The sequence below is a fragment of the Sarcophilus harrisii genome, chromosome 1, assembly GCF_902635505.1.
Source record: "Sarcophilus harrisii chromosome 1, mSarHar1.11, whole genome shotgun sequence".
Lineage (NCBI taxonomy): Eukaryota > Metazoa > Chordata > Mammalia > Dasyuromorphia > Dasyuridae > Sarcophilus > Sarcophilus harrisii.
The window spans coordinates 284,088,854-284,115,253 of record NC_045426.1 but is presented as its reverse complement, the minus strand read 5'-3'; the positions used below and the strand labels follow the sequence as shown (position 1 = coordinate 284,115,253).

Here is a 26,400-nt window from a genome sequence, read left to right as displayed (position 1 = left end):
TTGGAGGTGTGTTTTCCAAAGGTTATGAATTTATGGTGGGTCAGTTTCACAAGATTTATAACTGTTTACTTGAGCCAGTATGAGCATCCTATTTCATCTTCCCATACCCCTCAAATAAACTGATTCAAGTTACAGGTTAAATATACCTTAGTTAATAATTTTATAAGAAACCATATACTCCCCCCATAATAAGGGGATTTGTTTAGAAGTAAGAAATCCATTAAGCTAGAATAACCAAGGAGACTTAGTTTACCTCAGGCTTCCTCAATCTACAAATAGAGATTAGCCAGTTTATAGAGCTCTCAGAATGTGGCCAGGTAATTAAATAGATAGATTCTTCTCTAAGTAGTTAAGTCCAGGAGATCACCTCAGATATTTCTACTAGAAGAGCAAATCTTTTGTTCTCCTTCCCAGAGTCTTAATGATTAACAGACCTTTGAAATTGGGTCTGGAATTATCAAGTCACTATTCTAAGAAGTCCTCAGTTTCCCTTTACACTCAGAAGTAAATAATCTGTTCAAAGTGTCTTTCTTTAAATTAAAAGAAATTGATATGTTTTGCTGTTACAAAAGCTTCATTTCTGAATATATCTTTTCCTCTTCTTCAACTAAGAAGCCATCCTTATAACCGAAAATAAAAAAGAAAAGGACAAAAAAATCAGTTCATATTATAATCAGTAGCAATATATACAATATTTCTCACTCATAGTCTCTTATTTTTTTTCAAAGGACAAAGGTTCATGATTTTCTTAATTCTTCTTCAGGGCTAAAATTGGAATTTAAAAATCCATAAGTATTCAGTTTCATTTTGTGATCGCTGTTTTCTTTTATTTTAATTTTCCATTTATATTATTGCAATTACTATGTGTTTTTTTGTTCTGCCTTACTTCATTCTCCATTCATTCATATGTGTTCTCCGATGCCTCCATGAATTTTTCATATTCATTATTTCTTATAAGTAGTAATAATCAATTACTTCCATGTACTTCCATGTACCATTTCTTTGGTACATGTACCATTTACTTTGTTTCAAATTAGAAGTGTTGTTTTGGAGTTCATAATGAGCACAGTTGTATGATGGGACAGTTATAATCAGACAGAGTCAAAACAACCCATTAGCTACCTGGAGATTCATTGCCTTGCTGGTGCTACTCTCCCTCCATAGTCCTATTCTCCTACTCTCACTAGTTCTTTCATTAAAACTTACAGCAAAGTTGCATTAAAATAGGCTTCCACAGATTCCATTAAGTTAGTTAGAATTAGTGTTGCCTCTCAGTCACCTCTACGTTTTCCTGAAGGACAGGAATTGTTATTATCATTGGGCTTAAAAGGAAACTCTGCCTCTTATTCTCTTTTTTTTTTTTTTTAATTTTATTTATTTATTTTTTAATAGCCTTTTATTTACAGGATATATGCATGTGTAACTTTACAGCATTAACAATTGCCAAACCTCTTGTTCCAATTTTTCACCTCTTACCCCCCCCCACCCCCTCCCCTAAATGGCAGGATGACCAGTAGATGTTAAATACATTAAAATATAAATTAGATACACAATAAGTATACATGACCAAAACGTTATTTTGCTGTACAAAAAGAATCAGACTCTGAAATATTGTACAATTAGCTTGTGAAGGAAATCAAAAATGCAGGTGGACATAAATATAGGGATTGGGAATTCAATGTAATGGTTTTTAGTCATCTCCCAGAGTTCTTTCTCTGGGCATAGCTGGTTCAGTTCATTACTGCTCCATTGGAAATGATTTGGTTGATTTCGTTGCTGAAGATGGCCAGGTCCATCAGAACTGGTCATCATATAGTATTGTTGTTGAAGTATATAATGATCTCCTGGTCCTGCTCATTTCACTCAGCATCAATTCGTGTAAGTCTCTCCAGGCCTTTCTGAAATCATCCTGTTGGTCATTTCTTACAGAACAGTAATATTCCATAATATTCATATACCATAATTTATTCAGCCATTCTCCAACTGATGGGCATCCATTCAGTTTCCAGTTTTTAGCCACTACAAAAAGGGCTGCCACAAACATTCATGCACATACAGGTCCCTTTCCCTTCTTTATAATCTCTTTGGGATATAATTCCAGTAGTAACACTTCTGCCTCTTATTCTCAAGAGAGAATACCAACACACATCCTCTCTTCTCTTCCCCTAGATAGAACAAAAATGCTCTCAGGAATAAACATTGTACAACATAAATGCTAGACATGAATTCAAATTCTGCTTCAAACCCTTCACAGTTGTGTGATCCTGAGATAGTTAACTTCTTTTAACTTGAATTTCCTCTTGTGTAACATAAGAATAACAGCACCTACTATTCAAGGTTGTTGTAAGGATTACTGAGATTACATATGTCAAGTGCTTTGCAAACCTTAAACCTATTATTAGAGTCATGATAGTGATGAGGTTTAGGTTTGGGGGTTCTAGGAACCAAAATATGATGAGGTCTATAGTTAGGGTTGTCAGGAAACCAAATGGTGAGATTAGATTCAAGGAACCAAAATGAGATTAGGGTTCCTGGTAGTCAGGGAGTTAAATGATGAGGTCTTGTGGCAGGTTCGTGGTTCAAGGAAACAAATGAAGAGGTTTGGCTCCCCTACACTCCCTTGGGATTTGGCGCATGGATAGAGAGTTTTGGGGAACTCCCTTCTGGTGGTGCAGAGATTCTTCCTAAAGGAATTTGCAAACCTGAAAAAGGTAGTGATAAAAAGAAGCCTATTATAGGCATTGGGAAGTAATGTTTAGAGAAATCCTGACAGAGGCATAAAGTCTCGTTAAGGAAATGGGTCAGGGAGATAAAGAGAGGGTAGTGCTGGAAGAGAATATTATTCCAGCGGGCAGAAGTTTCCTTGGCATAGCATGGCATAACGTAGCATGGTATGGCGTGGCATGTTAGGACCTCTGCAAAGACAGGGTTTAAAATTGACTCTTATAATACAGGAGCTTTGGCTACAAGTGAGTCCTGTTCCATGGGGGCTGGGCTAGTGGGTGGAGTTCCAAGTTGGCTCTTTTTATCTACAAGCTGGATTTCAGCTTGAGCTGGAATTGAGAAAATCTTAGAATTAAATAGGGTTGGAATTCTCCAGTTAGGACTGAACCAATCCTACCTAGATAACAGAATGAAGCTGTTTATCTTGTTTTCCTTGGGCGGGGTCCCACAGAGACCAAGGAAAATCTCTCCTTCCAGGAGTTTTAGAGAGTTTCAGGGTCCCTTCTTCAATAGTAGTCACCTTCCTTGAATCTTAGTTTCTTCATTAATAAAATACAAAAATCTGTTGGGTTTTTTTTAAAGTCATAACCTCACAGAATCAAATGAGATAATATATATATATATATATATATATATGTATATATATATATATATATATATATATTAACATTTTGAAAACTTTAAAGAACTATAGAAGTTTTAGCCATTATTTTTTCCACATCCTCAAGATTAATTAATATAATTAAAGTCTCCTAAATAAAGGCATACTTTCTCTCCCTAAAAACAAATTAGAGCAGACAGAAGACTAAGGGAGATTTCACACAGTATAAACTTTCATTATAGCTAAAGCTTGAGAAATAAGCCAACAGTGAATATCCACATTGTCTTTAACCTTTTCTTCAGTAGAAAACATTTTCTTGACCAAGAAAAGAAAGTTGTAGATGTGTGTGCTCTTTTGATGCCAATTTTCTTGGCATATCTCTATTTTCTTGGGTTTGTTCATTTCAGCCTAAATCCTTTGTACGAAATAATCGATCAGAAGCTGAATTCAGTATCCATCGGATTCTGCCCCCTGACTCTGGTGTTTGGGTTTGTAGTGTGAACACAGTAGCTGGAATGGTGGAAAAATCTTTCAACATTACTGTTAAAGGTAAGCCTCACTTTCTTGAGGTATAAGATATCTTCCTTAACGCAAAATAGCATCTTAGTTCATGGGGTCCATGAACTTGTTTTTCTGGAAAAAAAAAGATAAAGATTTTGATACAATTGGTTTTCTTTGTAACTTTGTATATTTTGTTTTATTAATTTAAACACATTATTCTTTTTTTTTTTAATTTTTATTTATTTATTTATTTTTAAAAATAACTTTTTATTGACAGAACCCATGCCAGGGTAATTTTTTACAACATTATCCCTTGCACTCACTTCTGTTCCGATTTTTCCCCCTCCCTCCCTCCACCCTCTCCCCAAGATGGCAAGCAGTCCTATACATGTTAAATAGATTACAGTAGATCTTGGATATAATATATGTGTGCAGAACCGAACAGTTTTCTTGTTGCTCAGGGAGAATTGGATTTAGAAGGTATAAATAACCTGGGAAGAAGAACAAAAATGCAAGCAGTTTACATTCATTTCCTAGTGTTCTTTCTTTGGGTGTAGCTGCTTCTGTCCATCCTTGATCAATTGAAACTAAGTTAGATATTCTCTTTGTCGAAGAAATCCACTTCCATCAGAATACATCCTCATACAGTATCGTTGTTGAGGTATATAATGATTTCCTGGTTCTGCTCATTTACTCAGCATCAGTTCATGTAGGTCTCGCCAATCCTCTCTGTATTTGTCCTGCTGGTCATTTCTTACAGAACAATAATATTCCATAACATTCATATACCACAATTTACTCAACCATTCTCCAATTGATGGGCATCCATTCATTTTCCAGCTTCTGGCCACTACAAAGAGGGCTGCCACAAACATTTTGGCACATACAGGTCCCTTTCCCTTTTTAAGTATCTCTTTGGGGTATAAGTTCAGTAGAGACAGTGCTGGATCAAAGGGTATGTACAGTTTGATAACTTTTTGGGCATAGTTCCAAATTGCTCTCCAGAATGGCTGGATGTATTCACAATTCCACCAACAATATATCAGTGTCCCTGTTTTCCCACATCCCCTCCAACATTCTGCATTATCTTTTCCTGTCATTCTGGCCAATCTGACAGGTGTATAGTGGTATCTCAGAGTTGTCTTAATTTGCATTTCTCTGATCAATAGTGATTTGGAACACTCTTTCATATGAGTAGTAATAGTTTTAATTTCATCATCTGAAAATTGTCTGTTCATATCCTTTGACCATTTATCAATTGGAGAATGGCTTGATATCTTATAAATTAGAGTCAATTTTCTATATATTTTGGAAATGAGTCCTTTATCAGAATCTTTGACTGTAAAAATGTTTTCCCATAAACACATTATTCTGAGAGGAATTCAATAGGTTCCTCTAAGAGGTCCAAGACACACAGGATGGGAAAGAACCTGTGATCTAAAGTACTGGAAATGTTCTAACAAAATTATAATCTGTGCCAAAGTGGATAAGAAGGAGATGTTTTCAATGTACAGAGAGCATTTTATGCTGTGATGTCTTCATTGTTTTCCAGAGCATTAAGCTTTGACTTTTTACCCATTAGACATGAAAGTGAAAGGTTATGTTTCACAATAATTCTGGCTTTATTTTGCAAGGATGTTGTGATTTGTTAGCTTTTAAGAAGTTTGGAAAATCTGTGTAAACCCTAAATGGGTTACCATTTATTATGCTATGTCATATTGCACAAGTAACAAAGATAATTTTTATAGAGAACCGAAAAATTTGGCAGCTCCTTTACTATGCTAGAAATGTCTGGATTTTTCTCATGAAAGTCAGATCAAAATATTTCAATTGGATAAGTACATATGTTTGGAGGGATTAAGGGAGATTGGTAGATTAATATAACTAGAAGGTGGCTATCTTTTAGACCAACTCTTTCATTTTATAGATGAGATGCCAACATGATTTACATTGGGCCTCTTATTACTTGTTTAGAAAGTTTTTGGGACAGGTTCAGAATTCATTTCATAATGGAGTATAAGATTGTATTCATAGTTTTTTTTTTTTTTTTTTTTTTTTTTTTTTTTAACTATGCCACAGTTTTTTTAAAGATTAAAAATTTATAAAAGAATTTTAATTCTGTTGCCAAGAGAGTAAGAGTCAACATCATCCTAGAACTCTTAATGTTCTTTTGAATGTTTTCTGAGCCCTTTATCCATTTTATTCTGTAGAAAGTTCACAGGGTCAAAATAATTTTTCATTTTGTGCAATTTCTAGGAAAAGAGGAAATGGTATGAAGACAAATTATCTTATCTAAGTACCTGAAAGGTCCATAGTCTTTGGTGAATAAACAGCAATAAGTTAAAAGCAAACCAATTTGGTCCAATTGCTGGTTCCAGGATCTTATTCTCATTGACAAGATAGGAATCTTCTGTGTAAACGTCTTCAACTTATCAACTTATCAACATGGCTACAACTTATCAACAACAAGTATAGCTCAGTAATTAAGAGTGTTGGGTTTGGCATCAGGAAGACCTATGTTCAAATTCTGCCTCAAATCCTTAGCAAAGCAATTCTGAGCAAAGATGCTCCTATGATTACAAAGATCACATGTAGAGTGAATAAGATTTCAAGTTAGATTTAAAGCAAGAAAAGCAATAGATTTATGAGCTAGAAAAGGGATAAGATGTGATTTAATTAACTCCCTTATATTTTTAGACTGGGAAACAGATCTCAAGAGATTACGTGATTCATCCAAGAGTAAGAATGTAATAAGTGGAAGAAATAGAGCGTGAACCTTGGGCTTCTGATTCCAAATCCATTTGGATAGCATGTATAAATAATAATTTATTCCTCCATTAAAGTCTTCACATAATGCTTCCCAATGGTATGCAAGTGAACTAGGTTATGCCAGTGGAACAAACACTCAGGCAAATCCTACACCAAACAAGAAAGTAAGTGAGAGTGGATTTGACCAGTGAACTATGGCTGCATTCCAAGGACCAACCAGACTGAGTTCTAAGAAACCAGAAAGTTAGTTATTACATGTTAAATTTTAGGAACTGTTCCAACTCATGAAATTGTTGCTTACAACCTGGAAATGTTATGATCTGTTTCCTATCAATGTAAAGAGTGTACACACTGAGAAAAATTACCATCTTTAGAAGTAGAGTCATTCATTAACTCAAGGCAGATTTTTATCTTTCTAAGAAGAAATTCTGTAAAAACCAACCAAACCAACAAACAAAAACTAATGAAGAATAAGCCCCTATTGACTGATCAATATATGTCTTTAGTCCTTTTTATGACACATGAAATTTAAACACAATTGATCTTGTTCTCTGGCAGTAACTACTCATGAAGGAAGAGAACTTCAGTTTAAAACAAGGAGGTGGTTTTAGTCATCAGATCAAAGCAACCACTGGAGAAAGTTCAACTGGCTATAATTACTTTATTATGCTGTTTTCCCTGCTTAGAGAAATTGTCAGTCAATCACTTTTACACACCTGCTGTTCATCTATTCAGTTATGATATGGAATGGATTTGGCCTAAATTTGAATCTGACAGACCTAATTTTGATTCATATGAGACAATCTATAGCCTTGGTAAATTCTTTACTCTTTCATTTCATAGAGGGATGAAAGGGGAGAAATGAATGTGTTAATTTGAATGTGAACACAGAAAGAAGAAAGACTGATTGACAAACATTTTTGAATTCTTTGAAATATGAAAAACTAACACAGCAAATATTTCCTAGGATATTTTGTTTAAAAATTAAAATAGGGTAGCAGCTGGACCTGTGACTTTATTTGCTATAAGAGAATCCCAGGTAAAGGAAATTTGTTCAAATTCAGGTTGGCCCTTTTCTGTAATGTACCTGTCTTTGAGAGTTTCCTAGAGTACTGAGGAGTTAAATAACTTACCCTGTACCATACAGCTATGTCAAAAGGAGAATTGTATCCAGGTCTTCTGGACCTTTCAAGGCCAGTTCTTTATCCATTATGCTTCTCAAAAATAAAAATTAAAAAAAACCAAAAAATCAAAAATGTCTAATTGTGAGAGCTAATCTGATTGTTGTCACTCTAATTAGTTCCCCCAGAACCTTTGAATGCACCAAAGGTGGTGGAGGCTGGTCACAACTTTGTTATCATCAATATCAGTTCTGAGCCTTATTGGGGAGATGGGCCAATCAAGTCCAAGAAACTTCTATACAAGTCCAGTAAACAATATGAAACCTGGAAACATCTGCAAGGTAAGGGTGATTTCAAAAGAAGTGGCTTTTTTGTGTAAAATATGATCAGAATTCATACTCCTCTGTTGTCTTTAAACTCTTTTCTCCTCCCCTCTTCAATTCTGTGACAATTCCATTGCCAATACTTTCCTATGCATATGGTGAAATGAAGTCATAGGAGCTGCTTCTGAATTAGGTGATAATTCCGTAGCCCTCCTGGTCAGATGTAAACCCTCCAGTGGCAGTGAGCTGTACAGCACAGGGAAATAAAGGGAAGGATTAAACATTTGTACAGAACCTTCTATGTACTGTGCTAAGCAAATATGATCTCAGATCCTCATAACAACACTACAAGATAGGTATTATAATTCTTCCCACTTTACAATTGAAGAAACTGAGGCAAAATGAGGTTAAATGACTTGCTTAGGGTCACACAGTTAATAAGTGACTGAGGTCAAATTTGAACTCAGGTTTTCCTGAGTTCTCTCCATGGTACCACAGAGATTTCTTTGATGAAGGTAACTCCAAAAAGAATATAAATAAAGAATATTAAAGTGTCACCTGAGTCTTTGAGAGATGACTTTCTCAAGAATCACAAATTTTTACAACATTTATCTGAGGATGGGATATTGACAAAACTAGAACAAACAAACAAATAAACATATTTGAGTTGTAGAAGGAAAGTATACCAGTTACTGGTAAGGCCAAGAATATCATGAAATAAGACTTGTCTACATGAGAAAAGTAAAGTACTAAAGCAATTATGATGGTGGAGATATATATATATATTTTAGCTCAATAATCCAGATGGCTATATTTAACAAATTCACTAGACTATTCCACAACTCTTTACTTTTTTCTCTCTAGGCCCAATCAAAAATTCATACACAGTTAATAAGTGACTGAGGCCTTAAAACTAAAATGCTACAGTATTGTTTCTAGAACTAGTGCTCAAAATGTCATTAGCAAGAGGCTTTATAGCCTTCCCCAGTGAAATCCCCCATTGATTCCCTAATATTCACTCCACTGTTCATGCTTCCTGGAAATGGTAAACCTTAATGAGGTCTTCAAAATATAGTTTTAAAAAATCTAATGAAGCTACTGTCATTTGGAATTAATAGTAACTCTAATAGAAACTAAGAAAAACATTGCTAAATAAAAGATAAGGCACATATTTTTTAGTTCTTTGGATTAATCCATTTACATTTCTGTGTAAAATGTACATGAGTCTTGCAAACCAATTATCTAGAAATTAAAACAAACCTTAAAGAGCCTTTACTGACTCCTTGCTAGATTGGTTCTGGCTCTTCTATTCTATTTCATAAGATTATATGCTTAAAACTACAAGAGATTTTTAAAATCACCTTGCTTAGTTTCTTCATTTTGCATATAAGGGAAAATGGGGTCCAATTAAGAAATTTGTTCCAGACCACATAGATAGCAAATGGTCCAGATATGATTCAAACTAAGATCTTCTGACTAAAGGTCAACTCTCTTTCAACTGCATTTAATATCATTTTAAATTATTTTTTATTATTTCAGATAGGTATTTGCTCCTTTCCTATATATACCCATTCCAACCTCTACTGTTCTGAATTAATGGGGTCTTGCCAGATAGAAGGATATACAGTTACAGAATAGATCCTTGCAAACCTTAAAGCATTCCATAATACTAACTTTTATTTGCAAATATATCTGAAGATATTGAGATACATGGAGTCATAAAGCTTTGCCAATTAGGTAATCCCACAAGATCAATAAAGAATCTTTTCAGCCAGTTGAGCTTATATTATATTAGAGACCATAATAATCTACCCTAGAGTTTAAGCTTTTGAACCTATTTTCAAACGCCCCTCCCCCTCTTTTTTTACTAACAATTTCTTGGTCTAAAAAAGTATAAAACTAATTATAATTTTCTGGGCTTTCTTTTTCTTTATGCAGTAAGTAAAGAAATTGTAACACTGGACTCTTTGGAATCAAGGACAGAATATGAGCTCTGTGTTCAGTTGAGTCGCAGAGGAGAGGGTGGCGAAGGACATCCAGGCCCTGTTAAACGTTTTACTACAGAATCCATTGGTAAGTAGTAAGTATAAAGAGTGCAATAACTGATTAAGTATCCTGGTGAAAGAAGTTATGAGAAGAATATGAACTTCTAATTGGCCTGCTTTTTTGGCATATTTATAGCTCAACTACTGGGAGAATAGGGATTTATCTTCCTTCTCTTACTTAAAGAATTGTAGATTAAAAGCTGAAAAGAATGTTAGAGGTCATCAAATCCAACCTGTTTATTTTACAGTTGAGGATATAAAGAGAATAAAAAGAGGTTCAATGTTGTCTGAGATAGGATTTAAACTTCTAAGTCTGGTATTTGAATCTACCACTGAACCTATCCAAAATACTACTGCTCTTTGATACACACCCCAACCAGCTATATGGTACCAATACAAACCTCCTAGACCAGTGGTATCAAACTCAAATAGAAACCATATGTAAGAATTCTAGTGGGCCACATATTGACTAAAAAAAAAATTCACATTAATATTATCTATGTTCTATTAGTTATTTTGTCAAATATTTTCCAATTACATTTGAATCTAGTACCAGTAACAATTATCCACTGCCCCTTATTTGGCACTGCTCACCTATACTATTTCTTTTTGGGGATAGATTTATTCCACATATGTACCATAAGGGGAAAAAAATTCATTGATTTTAATTGAGATTCCTATTTGCTATTGTTATTCTATTGCATAAACCATACAAATTACTTTTCTTGGGTTAACTTTGAATCTGGCTCTCTTGATAGATAGCTCTTTGAGTTATAGAGTCTTTCAAGCCCAACAGTTAAAACCCTTGCCTCTGAAACCTGTTGCCTGGTATTCTTTATAAGTAATGCTTAATCTACTCTGATTCCCAATTAGATTCAACAAAATTGATTAAATGCCAACAATATTAAAGTCATTTTGATTTAAAGGGCTATTTTTAAATAGTATGATAATGGGAAAGCCAGTTTTCTCATGTATAAAATGAAGATAACAATAGCACCTACAATACAGAGTTATTACGAGGATCAAATGAGGTAATAAAGGAGATGCTTAAGGATAGGGTACACTGAATAATAACCATAACATTTAAAATAAATAACATTCAACTTTCAGAAAAGAGATTGGATTAATGTATGACCACCCAGCCAGTTACTTCTCTATAAACTTTGTTTTTTTAGTTTGATGAACTTTTTATCTAGCTAAAAAGCAAACTTGTTTATGATAAAAAGCATAGAAAATAATCTGAATATCAAACTTCAAAATATACTGCATTTTACCTGGAATTTTCCTCTCTCCCTATCCCCATTTCAATTGGGTGTCTGGAAGGTAATTATTATTCTAAATGAAAACACTTTGCTACTGTCAGATATGTTTTTTTCTCACAATATACTCCAACTCCAACCCAAATTTGAAAACAGAGAAAATAAAGTATTAGGATATGAATAAATTCAGTGATGAAGCCTGCAACAGCAGTGAGGTTTTTTTTTTTTTTTTTTAAATTGTTGTTGTTGCTGCTGTTTAGAAAGGGGTTCTTTAACCGAGATTTATGAACTTGTTTCTTAAAATATTTTGATGGCTGTATTTTTATGCAATTCATTTTCTTATATATTTTAGTAATCACATGTTTACATTTACATTTATGTATACATATTATATATGTGCAGTGTGTGTGTGTATGCATTTAAAACCATTATTCTGAGAAGAGGTCCACAAAAATTGTTGAAAACACTTGGGCCCCTAATAACTTTGTCTTTCCTCCACAGTTATTTTATTCTCCAACATTTAAACATGGCATTAGAAAAGAGGCAAAGTGACTAATTTTTTAAACCTTATCTTATTCTTTATTTAAAACCTTGTTTAGTTTTTACATCACTTTTATTTCTAGTATGCTTCCTTTTCTCTATCCAAGTAAACCATTCCTTTAAAAAAAAAAAAAAAACTTTTTAAAGAGAGGGGAAAAAAAAAGCAATTTAGTAAAACCAGTCCATTCAGTTCATTCAATCCACACCTATACTTACCCATTTCTGCAGAGGAGATGGAAATTAAATAATTAATTTTCAATTCTTTAGCATCCCTGAAAAACTGATTGGCACTTAGTAATATTATGATCCCCAAAATGGTTGAAGAAAGATGCTGAATGAGGAAGAAATGTGCTTTGTTAGCATTAGACACTTTCTAAAAGTACAAAATGAGCCTAGTCACTACAGTAGGAAACTATCCAGACTTTGGAGAAGCCCATGAGACTGGGATGGGGGGTGGGGGGCAGTTTTAAATCAGGTTAAAGGCTGATAATAAAAAAAAAAAAACATGGAAGTCAAAATTGACTTAGGTGAAAAGTATTTATGGAAGAGATCATAAAAAAATTGACAAATTTCATACTATCCTCTTCATTTAAAATTAATTTAAACAAGGATGTAGTTGGAATTCTTTTAGAGTATGTCAAAATAATTTCAAGCTGGGTAGAAGAAAGGTGTAATGGGCTGAGGTTTGAGTTGATGCACTGAGGTCCCAAATACATGAGGCTAAATAGTAATTGGGCTATACTCTATTAATATACATGACTGGATAAAGAATGGTCCCTGCCCATTCTCCTTGCAAGTCCTGATGTGTTGTATAGGAAATGACGATTTGGGTGGGTGGAGGCAGAGAGAGACAAGAAGAGAAGCTGGGGGAGATTGTGCCTGGGTTCGAGACTCCTAGCTGCTGGTCGTGGCTGCTGGTCTAGCTAGCTTCTTGACTCAGCTGCACACATTGCTATCGCTGATTCTCTTCCACCTCCGATTCTTCTTCACTGAGAATAAAGACTGACGATTTTCCCCTAACCTGAATTCCTGACTCCTGCTGATTTAAAAATACACGGTCTTCACATTTGGTGCCCAACGTGGGGCTTGAACCCACGACCCTGAGATTAAGAGTCTCATGCTCTACCAGAGTTCTTTCACTGGGTGGAGCTGGTTCAATTCATTACTGATCTATTGGAACTGATTTGGTTCATCTCATTGTTGAAGAGGGCCACGTCCATCAGAATTGTTCTTGAAGTATATAATGATCTCTTGGTCCTGCTCATTTCACTCAACATCAGTTCATGTAAGTCTCTCCAAGCCTTTATGAAATCATCCTGCTGGTCATTTCTTACAGAACAATAATATTCCATAACATTCATATACCACAATTTATTCAGCTGTTCTCCAATTGATGAGCATCCACTCAGTTCCAATTTCTGGCCACTACAAAGAGAGTCCCTCACTCTTTAATGTCTGTGAATACTTAGCTATTCTATTCAATCTATTAGCTAGAACTTCAAAGATTAATAAAGGAAGTTCATAACACCCCTCATTGGTAGAAAAATTATAAGAGAAAGAAGTAATACAAATGCTGTCATAATTTAAACTAGACTGGGCTATTTTTCTTGTGTCATACTAGACTTCATATCCATCAAGACCAATTATTTTCATCCAATTTTATATGATCAATTAAGGATGAGGTCTTCTCCCACCAAGATACATTGATAGAGGGTCAGTATGGTATAGGTTTTACACTCCTAGGTGTGACTCTGACGAGGTCACCTTTCTGGGTCTTGATTTTTCTATATATATAAAAATGAAGTTTTACTCTGACTCCTACTATTCTTTCTGGTTCTGAATCCATGATTCGATTATCAAGAGCTAGAACATGTTGATTCTACATATTAATATGACACATTGGTATGGTTTTCTAACATAAAGATTCATTTAAAAGAGGAAAAACACATAGGTAGGCACAGAAAAATAATACCAATTGTAGACTCATAGTCACATTGTATAGAAGCAAGACTTGGGGAAAATATCACTTTGTATCATTTCAGGGCTTAATGCCTTTATTTTAAAGGAGTGGGGAGTGAGGAATGGTCATTGTTTACTTTCTGGTCTTAAACAGTATTCCCCTTTAATAACTCAACTAACTTTTTCTGGATTGCTGCAGCAAATTGCTTTCAGAATAGGCAGTTTACCCATCTTTTGTGACTTGGAAAACACCAAGCTGGGGATTCCAGACCCTAAATTTTTTAAGACAGCCAAAATTCTAGGACTGGGCATTTTTATGAGTCATTTACTAAAATGCAGATAACATTGGAAGGGATAAGATCTTCAACTGTTACACAGAATTCATTAGAAGCTGCAACATTGTGAAATTTTTAGAAAGCATTTCAGTTTTATTTCTGACATTCAGCCTGGATTACTGATGCAGATATTTTGTGTTAATAGTGTGAACTAAAAAGTTTTTTTCTTTAAAAGGCCTTAGTAATCTCTTTGTGCTTACCTCCACAATAAAGGAAAGGAAATTTCTCTTTCTTGTTTCAAGGCCTTCCTCCACCAAGAGGTTTAACTCTCCTACCAAGAAGTCAGACCACTTTGAATTTAACATGGCAACCAATATTTCCAATTTCAGAAGATGATTTTTATGTTGAGGTGGAAAGGAGATCCAATGAGGCCCCAAATGAGAAAAAAAACATTAAAGTACCAGGAAATGAGACCTCGGTGATTCTAAACAATTTACAACCCAGGGAAAAGTACACAGTGAGAGCCCGAGTGAATACCAAGTCCCCAGGAGAATGGAGTGAACATCTTGTTGCCTGGACTCTTAGTGACAGTGAGTAATCAAATTTATCTCATTCTTCACTGTATTTTGTTTTCCTTCTACCTTTATTTGTAAATCTCTATATGTTACCTCAGGATTTGATTCAGAAATGACGGCTGATACTCATAAGGTAGCTATTAAATATGAGGGATGGAGTGGGGTGGCATGTTAATGAGATTGTTTTGTATCTTGAATCTCATAAATTGGCTTGCAGAGTGTAAAGAACATTTCATACAAGTTCATTAATTTTGAATTTTTGATAATTTGGAGCAGGACTGTGTGAAAAACCATTGAAGCTGCAATCTGGAGAATTGAACGTGAAACCAAACTGAACCATTGCTACCTATGTAACCTTGGCCAATTCCTTTCTGAACCTGTTTTCTCTTTGTATAATGGGACAAAAAGACTCATGTTACTTCCCTCAAAAGAATGATTGTGAGATCATATGAATTAATTTGAATGAAAGAAGGGTAAATGCATGGTCATATACAGCTGCAGTGTGCTTTTATTCCAGAGCATAAACTTGCTGCTATGTATGATTGAATGCATGTATAAACTTTTTCCACTCTTATCTTTGTTTCTCTCTGGGTCTCTCATGAAGAAATATTCCCTGTTTAAAAAAAGAGTTATCACAGTCCAAAACATGCTGTTAGCTAATTCATCACTAATTTATACATCTTAAGTCATTAAATTCACTCAATCTTCAATCTGTAAGATTTTAAAAGTTGACCTCATCCTTAGTGAGGTGACAATGGCCATATGCCAGTAGATGTTTCCAAATCCTCCACATGATATTGTTTCAGTATATGTCCACACAGTAAGTTCACAATCAAAGTTCCAAACAAAATCTCATCACCATGTAACCTGGCCAGAACTATCAGAGATTTCTATAACTAATCCCTTTTATTAAAATGTGGCTCCTAGAACAGAAAACAACATACAAGATTTGGTTTGACTAGAGCAGAAGTTGGTGGAACTACCACCAGCCTTACTCTGGATACCATATAAAAATGAAGTTTTACTCTGACTCCTACTATTCTTTCTGGTTCTGAATCTTAATGTGTCTTAAGATTGTATTATAGAATCATTGATTCATATTTACTTTTCAGTACAGCTGAAACCCAAGATCATTTATAGAACAGCTGTTTGCCATACTTCTTCCTTCTGATACTTGTTGACTTGAGTTTTGAGTTCAAAGTATAAAATTTTATTGATTGATATTTCTATTGAATTTTATCTTACTAGTTCCAGTCTTTCTAGCCTATGAAAATCTTTTCCCATCCCGATTCTGTATCCCAGTATGTTAGATTTTCCTCACAGGATTTTTCTTATCTGCAAATCTGATAGCTATGCCATCTGTGATTTCATCCTAGTCATTGATAAAAATATTGAAGAGCCCAGGACCAAAGACAGATCCCTAGTCCAATCACTAGAAACCTTCCTCCAGGTTGACAATGATCAATCCGTTAGTCATTTGCATCTAGCTTTTCATCCATCCTGGGTTCATAATTGTTTTGCCATCTGGTCTACATTTCTTCTTAGGAACCTATTATTAGCAATTACTTCCAGTAACTCCATGTACTTGAAAGCAATACAACTAGATATAGAAATACAATAGAAATATACAATGTACAATATAGAAATACAACTAGCTTATAGAAATAGGCTATAGAAATAATCCATAGTTCAGAATTACTTTTTCAGATGGGGAATTGTTCACTTTTAGTCACTATATGCTGATGAGCTTTTATTATACTGTTTTTGTTGTTCCTGTCTATAAAGGGAACTCTGACCAGATCTGAGCCTTTGTAGGTCAAATATCATTTTTGAGTTTGTTGGGGGGAAAAAAAAAACATTTTTTTTCTTATCCCCACCTGGCACTTAAATTGGTAATAAGTTCTATCATTACCCACTAGTGACCCAGAGCATAGCAATCATATCTTCCATACCCTCAGTCTGGTCTTGCACTATCAACCTAGCCATATAATGTAAAGCTGATGCAATGTTTTTATCTCATTTTAATCACATGTTCACATTAAATGGAGTCTACACAGAACTTTGAACATATGATTTATCCAAATGTAATGCCTTCAAGGTAGCAATTATTTGACACTTTAAAATTTGCCTTACAAATATCATTTCATTTGATGCTTACAATATCCTTACAATATGGAGGCACATAATATTGTTATCATCACTTTGCAGATGAGGAAACTAGGACAGATAGAGGTTAAATACCCATCTTTTGTGACTTGGAAAACACCAAGCTGGGGATTCCAGCTTGCCAGGGGTCACAGAGAATATAAATATCTGAATCTGGATTCAACTCAAGTCTTCCTGACTCCTAGTCCAGAGTCTATCCACTCTCCACCTACCTGTCTAGTCACTAGTCTTTTTTTTTTTTTTAATTATTATTATATTATAGCTTTTTATTTACAAGATATATGCATGGGTATTTTTTCAGCATTGACAATTGCAAAACCTTTTGTTCCAACTTTTCCTGTCCTTCCTCCTACCCCTTCCCCTAGATGGCAGATTGACCAATACATGTTAAATATGTTGAAGTATAAGTTAAATACAATATATGTATACATGTCCAAACAGTTATTTTGCTGTACAAAAAGAATTGGAGTTTGAAATAGGGTACTATTAGCCTGTGCAGGAAATCAAAAATTGCAGGAGGACAAAAATAGAGGGATTGGGAATTCTGTGTAGTGGTTCATAGTCATCTCCCAGAGTTCTTTCGCTGGGTGTAGCTGGTTCAATTCATTACTGCTCTATTGGAAATGATTTGGTTCATCTCATTGTTGAAGAGGGCCATGTCCATCAGAATTGATCATCATATAGTATTGTTGTTGAAGTATATAATGATCTCCTGGTCCTGCTCATTACACTCAGCATCAGTTCATGTAAGTCTCTCTAGGCCTTTTTGAAATCACCCTGCTGGTCATTTCTTTTTCTTTTCTTTTTTTTTTTTATTATAGTAACTTTTTATTGACAGAATCCATGCCAGGGTAATTTTTTTTTTTTTTTTACAACATTATCCCTTGCACTCACTTCTGTTCCGATTTTTCCCTCCCACCCTCCACCCCCTCCCCTAGATGGCAAGCAGTCCTATACATGTTGAATATGTCCTAGTATATCCTAGATATAATGTATGTGTGCAGATCCAAACAGTTTTCTTGTTGCACAGGGAGAATTGGATTCAGAAGGTAGAAGTAACCCCGGGAAGAAAAACAAAAATGCAAACAGTTTACATTCATTTCCCAGTGTTTTTTTTTTTCCTTTGGGTGTAGCTGCTTCTGTCCATCATTGATCAATTGAAACTGAATTAGGTCTCTTTGTCAAAGAAATCCGCTTCCATCAGATTACATCTTCATACAGTATCTTTGTTGACGTATATAATGATCTCTTGGTTCTGCTCATTTCACTTAGCATCAGTTCATGTAATCTCTCCAAGCTTCTCTGTATTCATCTTGCTGGTCATTTCTTTCAGAACAATAATATTCCATAACATTCATATACCACAATTTACCCAACCATTCTCCAATTGATGGGCATCCACTCAGTTTCCAGTTTCTGGCCACTACAAAGAGAGCTACCACAAACATTCTTGCACATACAGGTCCCTTTCCCTTCTTTAAAATCTCTTTTGGATATAAGCCCAGTAGTAACACAGCTGGATCAAAGGGTTTGTACAGTTTAATAACTTTTTGAACATAGTTCCAAATCATTCTCCAGAATGGCTGGATGTATTCACAATTCCAAGGTGTGTAGTGGTATCTCAGAGTTGTCTTGATTTGCATTTCTATGATCAATTGTGATTTAGAGCACCTTTTCATATGGCTAGAAATAGTTTCAATTTCATCATCTGAAAATTGTCTGTTCATATTCTTTGACCATTTATCAATTGGAGAATGGCCTGATTTCTTATAAATTAAAGTCAATTCTCTATATATTTTGGAAATGAGGCCTTTATCAGAAACTTTGACTGTAAAAATGTTTTCCCAGTTTATTGCTTCCCTTCTAGTCTTGTCTGCATTAGTTTTGTTTGTACAAAACCTTTTCAATTTGATATAATCAAAATTTTCTATTTTGTGTTCAATAATGATCTCTAGTTCTTCTTTAGTCATAAATTCCATCCTCTTCCATAGGTCTCTAGTCACTAGTCTTAAGGAATCTTGGAGTGCTTGAGGTAAACACAATGGGTGACTTTTGTATAGAAAAGACTCAGAGAGGACACGATAGCTATTTTGAAATTTATCAGAATCCAAAAAGGTCTTGTCATGCTAAAGCATTGGACAAAATCTAATAAAATGAAATTCAATTGTGATAGATAGAAAACTTGACATAGATAAAAAAAATTCAATTCTGAAGCACAAGATGAAGTATAGTTGGGGATGTGCCAGCTGTTCTGAGATTTTAGTATGAATTAGGAGGGTGATGTGACAACCAAAAATTCTATTGTTTTAGGTAACATTAATAGAATTATACCTGTCAGGAATAGAAAGGTGGTAGTCCCACTGTCTTCTGCCCTCTTCAGTCCTCACTGTGTGTGCTACCATTTAGGAAAGACATTGATAAACTGGAGAATAAGAGATTAACCAACCAGAGGTGGTAAAGTGTCTCGAGTTCATATCATTTGGGGATCAAATGAAGGAACTGAGTAGGCTTCATTTGGAAAGGAGAAAACTTGGGTGACATTATAGCTTCCTTCAAATGGGTGAAAGCCATATGAATGAATGCCCAAGGGGCCAAAACGAAGAGCAATGGGAGGTAGCTATAAAGAGAGAATTTCAACTTGATGTCAAAAGAAAATTTTTAAAAATTAGAGCCATTTAAAAGTGGAATGCCTTATGAGGTGGTGTGTTCCTCCTTTTTGGAGGTAGAAAATGTTTAGCAAGTAGAGCATGTATGACTATTCTAGACAGTTGGTTTCATTTCTTCAATCCAAGGATTCTGTGAATATTTTTAAGGCTGTCATGTGGAAGAGAGGAAGATTTATTCTATTTGGCCCCAGAGTGCTGAGCTAAGAACAATAGGTGGAAACTGAAAAAAAAAATTCATACTTGAAGTAAAGGCAAAGTTTCCTAAATTTTAGATCTAACAAAGTGAAACTGACAGCCTCAGAAACATTGATTTGCATAGAGGGTGTTCTAAATATGCTGACCCATCCTGCTCCACTGCTGAGATACCTACATAATATAAAATTAATAAGGTTTCTCCACAAATGTAGTAAATTATTAAGTGGGGTGAGAGTAAGAACAAAATTATTTGGCTTTAAAGATGTAACACTTTCCTAGTTATAATATCCTGTATTAGCTCATTCCTCTATAATCCTAATCATGTGATCTCCAAAAGCTGGCCTTCTTTTGTCTCTATACTCTCTCCTCTAGTAACCTCATTCTTTCCTATAGTTTAACACAGATGATTCCCCGAAGCCTACAGAATATTTCCATCTGAACCTCAAACCTGGAAAGACTATAAATAATCTCATACTAATTTCTTTGGGTTGTACCAAGTATTCAAGGAAGATTAGCATTTCTGTTGTCAGGGTTTGCTGAGCTCTTTTCAGGCCTGCTCATCCATCTTTAGTGTTCACTGGCACTCAACTCTCACTTGTGGCAGCATGCACAGTAGCCACAACCAATGGACCATCATCCTGGCAAACAGGGCTAACCAGATTGAGGATAATTGTTAGGCCTCAAATCCATTGGTTAGATCTGGGAGGAATGGGAGGAAGGAAGTATCTATCCCAAGTATGTGAAGACTTTCGTAGAATGGGCAAATGAGAACAATTTGTTGTGATGGCAATGAAGGCAACTGAAGTCAGGCACTATGAAATGCTTAGAGCTTGGTCAGACATAAAAGATGCCAGGTTCATTCACTAATTCTTTTAACAGTTTTCCTGACTTTTCTCTAGCCACTGGACTTTGAAGATTGGAAGAAAGAGGCTAATGATTTTGTACAACCCTGCTTCACTTAAATCCAATGCACTCATGAGGCAAGACATCACCTCATAATGTCATTCAAATAAGGATAAACAACAACATATTTCACATGTATATAGTTGTCTTCAAGTGTCTGTCCTGTAGAAGAATTATCATTAGATATATTTTACTTTGCTTTGGAAGGAAAAGCAGGAGCAATGGATAGAATTTGAAAAGGGATAAATTTAAGTTTGATATTACAAAAAATTCTAACAATTAAAATTTATGTTCCAAAAAATGTAATATGCTTCACTGAGAGATCACGTTCCTTGGAAATCTTTAAGAGAGACTGCCCATTTTTCTGGCATGGCTGCTAACTTTCTGACTTTGTGATTTGCTTTATTTGACACTGAAGATACTATAATGTATTTTTCCAATAGAGACATTGCTTCTGTGATAAATTTCTAGGGCTACTGCTTTGAGTTCATCGTTTTTAACTAAAGATATCAGAGTAGAAATGGCCCCCAAAGTTCACAAGCTTCCTAGGAACATCTTTGCATGTCAGAATATGGTCTTTTAAACTTTTGTATTGCCAATGTACAGTATATATACATATGTATATATGTGTGTGTATGTACATAGATATGTATGTATTCCAATATTTCTTTTGAATCCTGTGTATTTTATTTTATTTGGTGTACTTCAGAACTATTCTGAGAAGGGATCCACAGACTTTACCATGGACCAATGGGATCTATGATACAAAAAGTTAAGAACCTATATTCTAAGAGACTCTTGTTGAGGTCGTAAAGGGACCCCAAAAGGTTGGGGGTCACAGACCAGTGGTATGAGGTATCTCAAAAAAATTCCAGGGGCAAAATTTATTGTAATTGTAATGTCAATTGAAGCAGGATGAGTTCCAAAAGAATTTAGCAAAGGACCCAAGAGAAAAGAGATTTATTGGATAAAGTTGATCATATTCATATTACTTATTTGCTAATTTTATGGCTTACAAGTAGGTTTGAGAGGTGATGTATTCACTATTGTCTCAGTAATCTGGCTATCACTGACTAACAGATTAATTATTTGATAGTAATATTTGTAAGACTATTCTAAGGTCAGAAGACTTTGAAATCATGACAGACAGATTGTTAGAACAATAGCATTCTAAGGTCAGAGGGCCCCAGGATCACTAATATATCTTCCCTAAAATCTAAGGGAAGAAATATTATTATATTCTTAGGCCAGAAGACTTTTACAATCATTGATGGGCAAATTACTAGAACAATAGCATGCCAAGGTTAGGAGAAGGAACCTTGGGATCACAGATTCCAAAGCCAGAAGACTTTAGAATTACTGACAGATTGTTAGAACAAAAGCACCCCAAGGTCAGGGCAACCTCCCTACTATTGTCTCTCCTAGAAGCTATACTTCTTTATTTCCCCTCTCAAGCAGTTTAAACTTCCAAATTCATTTGGGACAAAGGGATGGAGATTTCATCTTCTGGTCCTGCTTCATGATAATAAGGGGTGTACAGCTGTCCTTGCTTTAGTGGGGTCTAAACTGAGGAGAGGAGACATGCAACTTGAAGATGGCAGCAGTAATATCTAGGGGAAGTTGAGTGTCAGAATCAGTCAGCCCATGGTATTCAGGTTGAATGAGTAGTTGGAAATTCATAGCTTGGAGTTTGGAGGAAACAAATCTCACAAGTAGGTTAAAAATGCAGGGTCCAAATATGAGCAAAAAATAATAATTAAAAATGGATTTAATATAGGAGTTACTAGAGACAGTAACCAGGAACCCCACAGGAAAGGGTGAAGACTGTGGGGGAACGTAGCCGAGGCTATCATGAATGTCTGTCATCCAGACAGCTTTTCCTAGAGTAAATACCAAACAACATTTCCCCCAAATCCCTGCTTATGGAGGTGAACTGATAAGGTTTTCACCTCATCCCTCTTGTTCCACACACTGTAATTACCAATTTGAGAGTTAATATGATGACAATAACTTAGTTAACAATTTTAGAATTTTACTAAGTAATAGCCAAATAGCCTTAGCTGTAATTTCTATTCCCTTAAACAAGTTTCCCTTTTGTTTTAGGGATAAAACAAGACAATTTTTAAAATTGAGATAGAATATATTTTTAAATTGACTTAATTTTAGTTAATGAGATTTCCTAAATTCTGATTAAATGTTCTAGATAAACTGAATTACAGTTTAATTATTTTCCAATTTGTAAAAATCATTAATCTTTTGTGAGCCAGGAAAATGGTTAAGGTGCCGACTTTTACTGATAGGGCCCTCAGAAATCTGACTCTAAATAACTCAAAAGCAGGCTGTTTGTTAAAGTAATAGCAAACTACTTTTCTGTTTTCCTAAAGTTCCCAAACTCTTAAATTTTCTATTAACAGTACAAATAAATTACAATTTACATATCCCTTTAATGGGCTTTGATTAGAGCTCCTTTAAAATTACTTTTTCTATCATATCTCAAATAACAAATTACAAATCATTTATCTCAACATTGGTACTGCATATTAGTCACATCTAAAAACCCATGTAAAGTTGTCAAATATAAAGGGATTATATCCAATGGGATCGTCACAACTATTTCTTTTTACTATCAGAAAACTGGGCAGAGAGTTCTCTTTAACTGTTCTGACTTGGTTTCCCTGAACTAGTTTCCTTTGTCTCAGTTTCCTTAACTGTTCTGTCAAATCCCCTTAGTCGTAAAAACCCACTCTGGTCCATTAAGATTGGGAACCATTTACTCTAAGTTTATAAATTGCTAGCAAGATAAACAAGAGAGCAGAACTCTAATTTGCCATAATTTGCATAGTTAATACATATCCACAACTGAAACAGAATAGTGGATTTACCAAATGAAAAGGCTGACGGGCTTTCTCACCATGTTGGGTGCTGCCAGGGGTACCCAGATACTTTCTAGGCAGTTGCTGGACAGAACTTATTGAAGGCTGGGATGACTAGTGCCAGGATCTTCTTTTGATGGTAGTTTCAAGTGCCAAGGCTCAGAGAATGCTAACCATTCATTCTCTCCCCATTCTCCCACGTTAGGTTGGGGAGGTTGTATGGAGTCTCCATGATTTTGCTGCTTCCCCTAATTCTGCAGGTGAGGCAGAATTTGAGTTTCCCTACAGTTCCTTAGCATTCTTTTTTAAATCTGTTCTGAGATGAGAAGAGTTAGCAAATAGAGGGACTTGGGCTATATTGATCTTGTTAGCAGTCCCCATAACTGACATACACTCAGAACTCTGGGGAGTAGAGTGGAAAGGGTCCCTTAATACCTTCTGGGGTGCTTTCCCAAAGAAACAGAAGGGGACTTCCAAACAAGGTAGAAGTCAAGGAAGGGTTAGTAAAAAGTTACTATTTACCTAGTTTTTTTTCCCTTTCAGAATGAGGTAAATTTCTGGAATAATCCCTGTAATGCCGGAGAAACTGAGGCAGGAGAGAGATTAGAGAACTTTTCAATAGTTTATTAATTGGAGAGTATAATTGACTGAACAGGACTCTCGTCTCAAATTATCCAGTCAGATAGAGATATACTGGGAACAAGGAATCCATGTTGGTCCCAGGGCTGTCATCTTAAAGAATCCAGCAAAGAATAGGAGCTGCCCCATTCTTTAAATGACCCTAGAAACAAAGACCCCAAAAAGGTGGGAAGGCTTCTGTCAGGTTGGGGGGGAGACCATAACTCTTAAAAGCCCAGAGACAGGATGCCTGAATACCCAGAGATAAAGATGCCAGTGAGGTATCTTGGGATATTTTAGAGGGATATTGTAAATTCTTGAGGACAGGGGAGGGTCAGGAGTTCTGCTCTCTTGTTTATCTTGCTAGCAATTTATAACATTAGAGTAAACAGTTCCCAATCTTAATGGACCAGAGTGGGTTTTTACGACTAAGGGGATTTGACAGAACAGTTAAGGAAACTGAGACAAAGGAAATTAGTTCAGGGAAACCAAGTCAGAACAGTTAAAGAGAACTGTGGCATAACATTCCACACATTCTCTCTCCTAAATATTTGAACCTTTGAATATTAGCACCTTCCTCTAGATACCCAGGAGGTCTTAGCAGCCAAAATAAAACTAGAAAAATGTAAGGACTTATATGGCAAGAGCAAGTCTCTCCCTGATAACCCCAGAGTTAACAGCTGTACAAAGGCTCCCTTGTTGCAAGCATGTCAGGTCCTCTACAGTTCTGGAGCACCACCTCAGCCAGAGAATCCAGTTGGAGATGGACAGTTAGGTCTGTGGTCATTTGTGCACTTAACTAGCAGCGGGGCTCAAGGCAATCGAGTTGCCCATTCAGAGAGGCAGCCCTCTCCATTGGGGAAGGGTAAGGCTTGGAGTAGCTTCATCTGTCCCCGACCAGAGGAACAAACAGGGCTGCAGAAAGGATCAGATATTTGAGCAGATTATGCACAGTTAGACCATCAAGGCAGGCAAACGCCAAACTTTTTAGATGCCTCATGCCAAACTTCAAGGTCCTTTGAAATGCTGAAATACTTAATGAATTGGGGTTACAGGATTGGAAAAACAGATCAGAGAGACTGCCAGTCCCAAGATAGGTGTCTGATTTCTAAAACTTTTCTAAAAAAAATAATTCCCAAAAACTGAGTCTGCCAGGGCAATTTTAACAAAATAAGGGATCCTAAAGCTAAAGCATCCAAATTGAATCTGAACTAGTGAGATAGGAGTTAGGCAGAAGTGCCTAAGGTAAAGTGAATAGGAGCTAGAGTTTCCCATTCTTTCAGGTATTTTGAAAAAAATATACCAGTTTCCCAAATGTTCTATCTCTTCCTCCCCCCCCCCTTTTTTTTTCTCACAGAATAGAATTTTCAAATGACTATTCCCCATATAAATCCCAAGAGTGAATCAAAATCCCTATACATAACAGACTAGTACAGCAGCATTTCCCAAAAAATCCCTCAAACAGCAATAATTACACAGTTTCAACAAATCCCATCCCAAATCTTAAATACACAGTAATAGATGATCCAGGCAAGGTTTAACAGTCAGTCATCAACCATTCCCAAAGTCCCTCAAATCAGTCCAAAGTACAGTAGAAGCAGGATCCAGTTCATGGTCTCACTTTAAAAAACTGCTGCTTCAGGCTGTGAAGTGATAGGAGGCTTTCATTCCATGCAGGGGGTGGGTGTGCCATGCTGACAATCAAAGCTGATCAAAGCTGATCCAGGCTGATCCAGGTTCCAGAAGCAAGCCAGTATCTGTAATTTGACTAAAGTCTAGAACATAATATATTTCAGAGGATAACAAACTCTGAACCAAGCTAATACAGCTATTTAAAAAAAAAAAAATTTTTTTTTTCTTAACCACTGTGAGAGCTGTTTCATTTCGGGTGGGGAAAGCTTCTGTCCACCTTGAGAAAGTATCTACAAAAACCAACAGATATTTGTAGCCAGCTGTTGATGGCTGTACCTCAGTATAATCCACCTCCCATCTCTCCCCAGGGATATGTCCCTTAAAACTGATTCCCACACGAGCCTCTTTAATTCTTTTCATATTTACTCTAGTGCAAGTGTTGCATCTATAAATATAACTAATGATCAATTGGCTAACATCCTTTATATAATATCTGCTCAATAACTGATGCATTTTCTTTTCCCCCAAATGAGTGAAATCATGCAAGTCCTTCACCAGCATTCTGCTAGATAGGAACAGGGGGGAGGGGAGAGATTGCCAGAGAAAGGGAAGAAGTGGGGGAGGAGGTGTCAGCTCTCCGAGCCGCTGCATCCGC

General features: G+C 35.6%; 1 protein-coding gene across 1 annotated transcript in view; it reads left to right on the top strand.

Moving 5' to 3' along the window:
* TEK (TEK receptor tyrosine kinase) overlaps window positions 1-26,400 on the top strand; it is a 151,413-nt gene that overhangs the window by 54,021 nt on the left and 70,992 nt on the right. Inside the window, exons 9-12 of the mRNA XM_031943319.1 lie at window positions 3,733-3,874; window positions 7,896-8,057; window positions 9,978-10,112; window positions 14,420-14,707. Coding sequence (XP_031799179.1) covers window positions 3,733-3,874; window positions 7,896-8,057; window positions 9,978-10,112; window positions 14,420-14,707 — 727 coding nt within the window. The remainder of the gene's footprint in view (window positions 1-3,732; window positions 3,875-7,895; window positions 8,058-9,977; window positions 10,113-14,419; window positions 14,708-26,400) is intronic.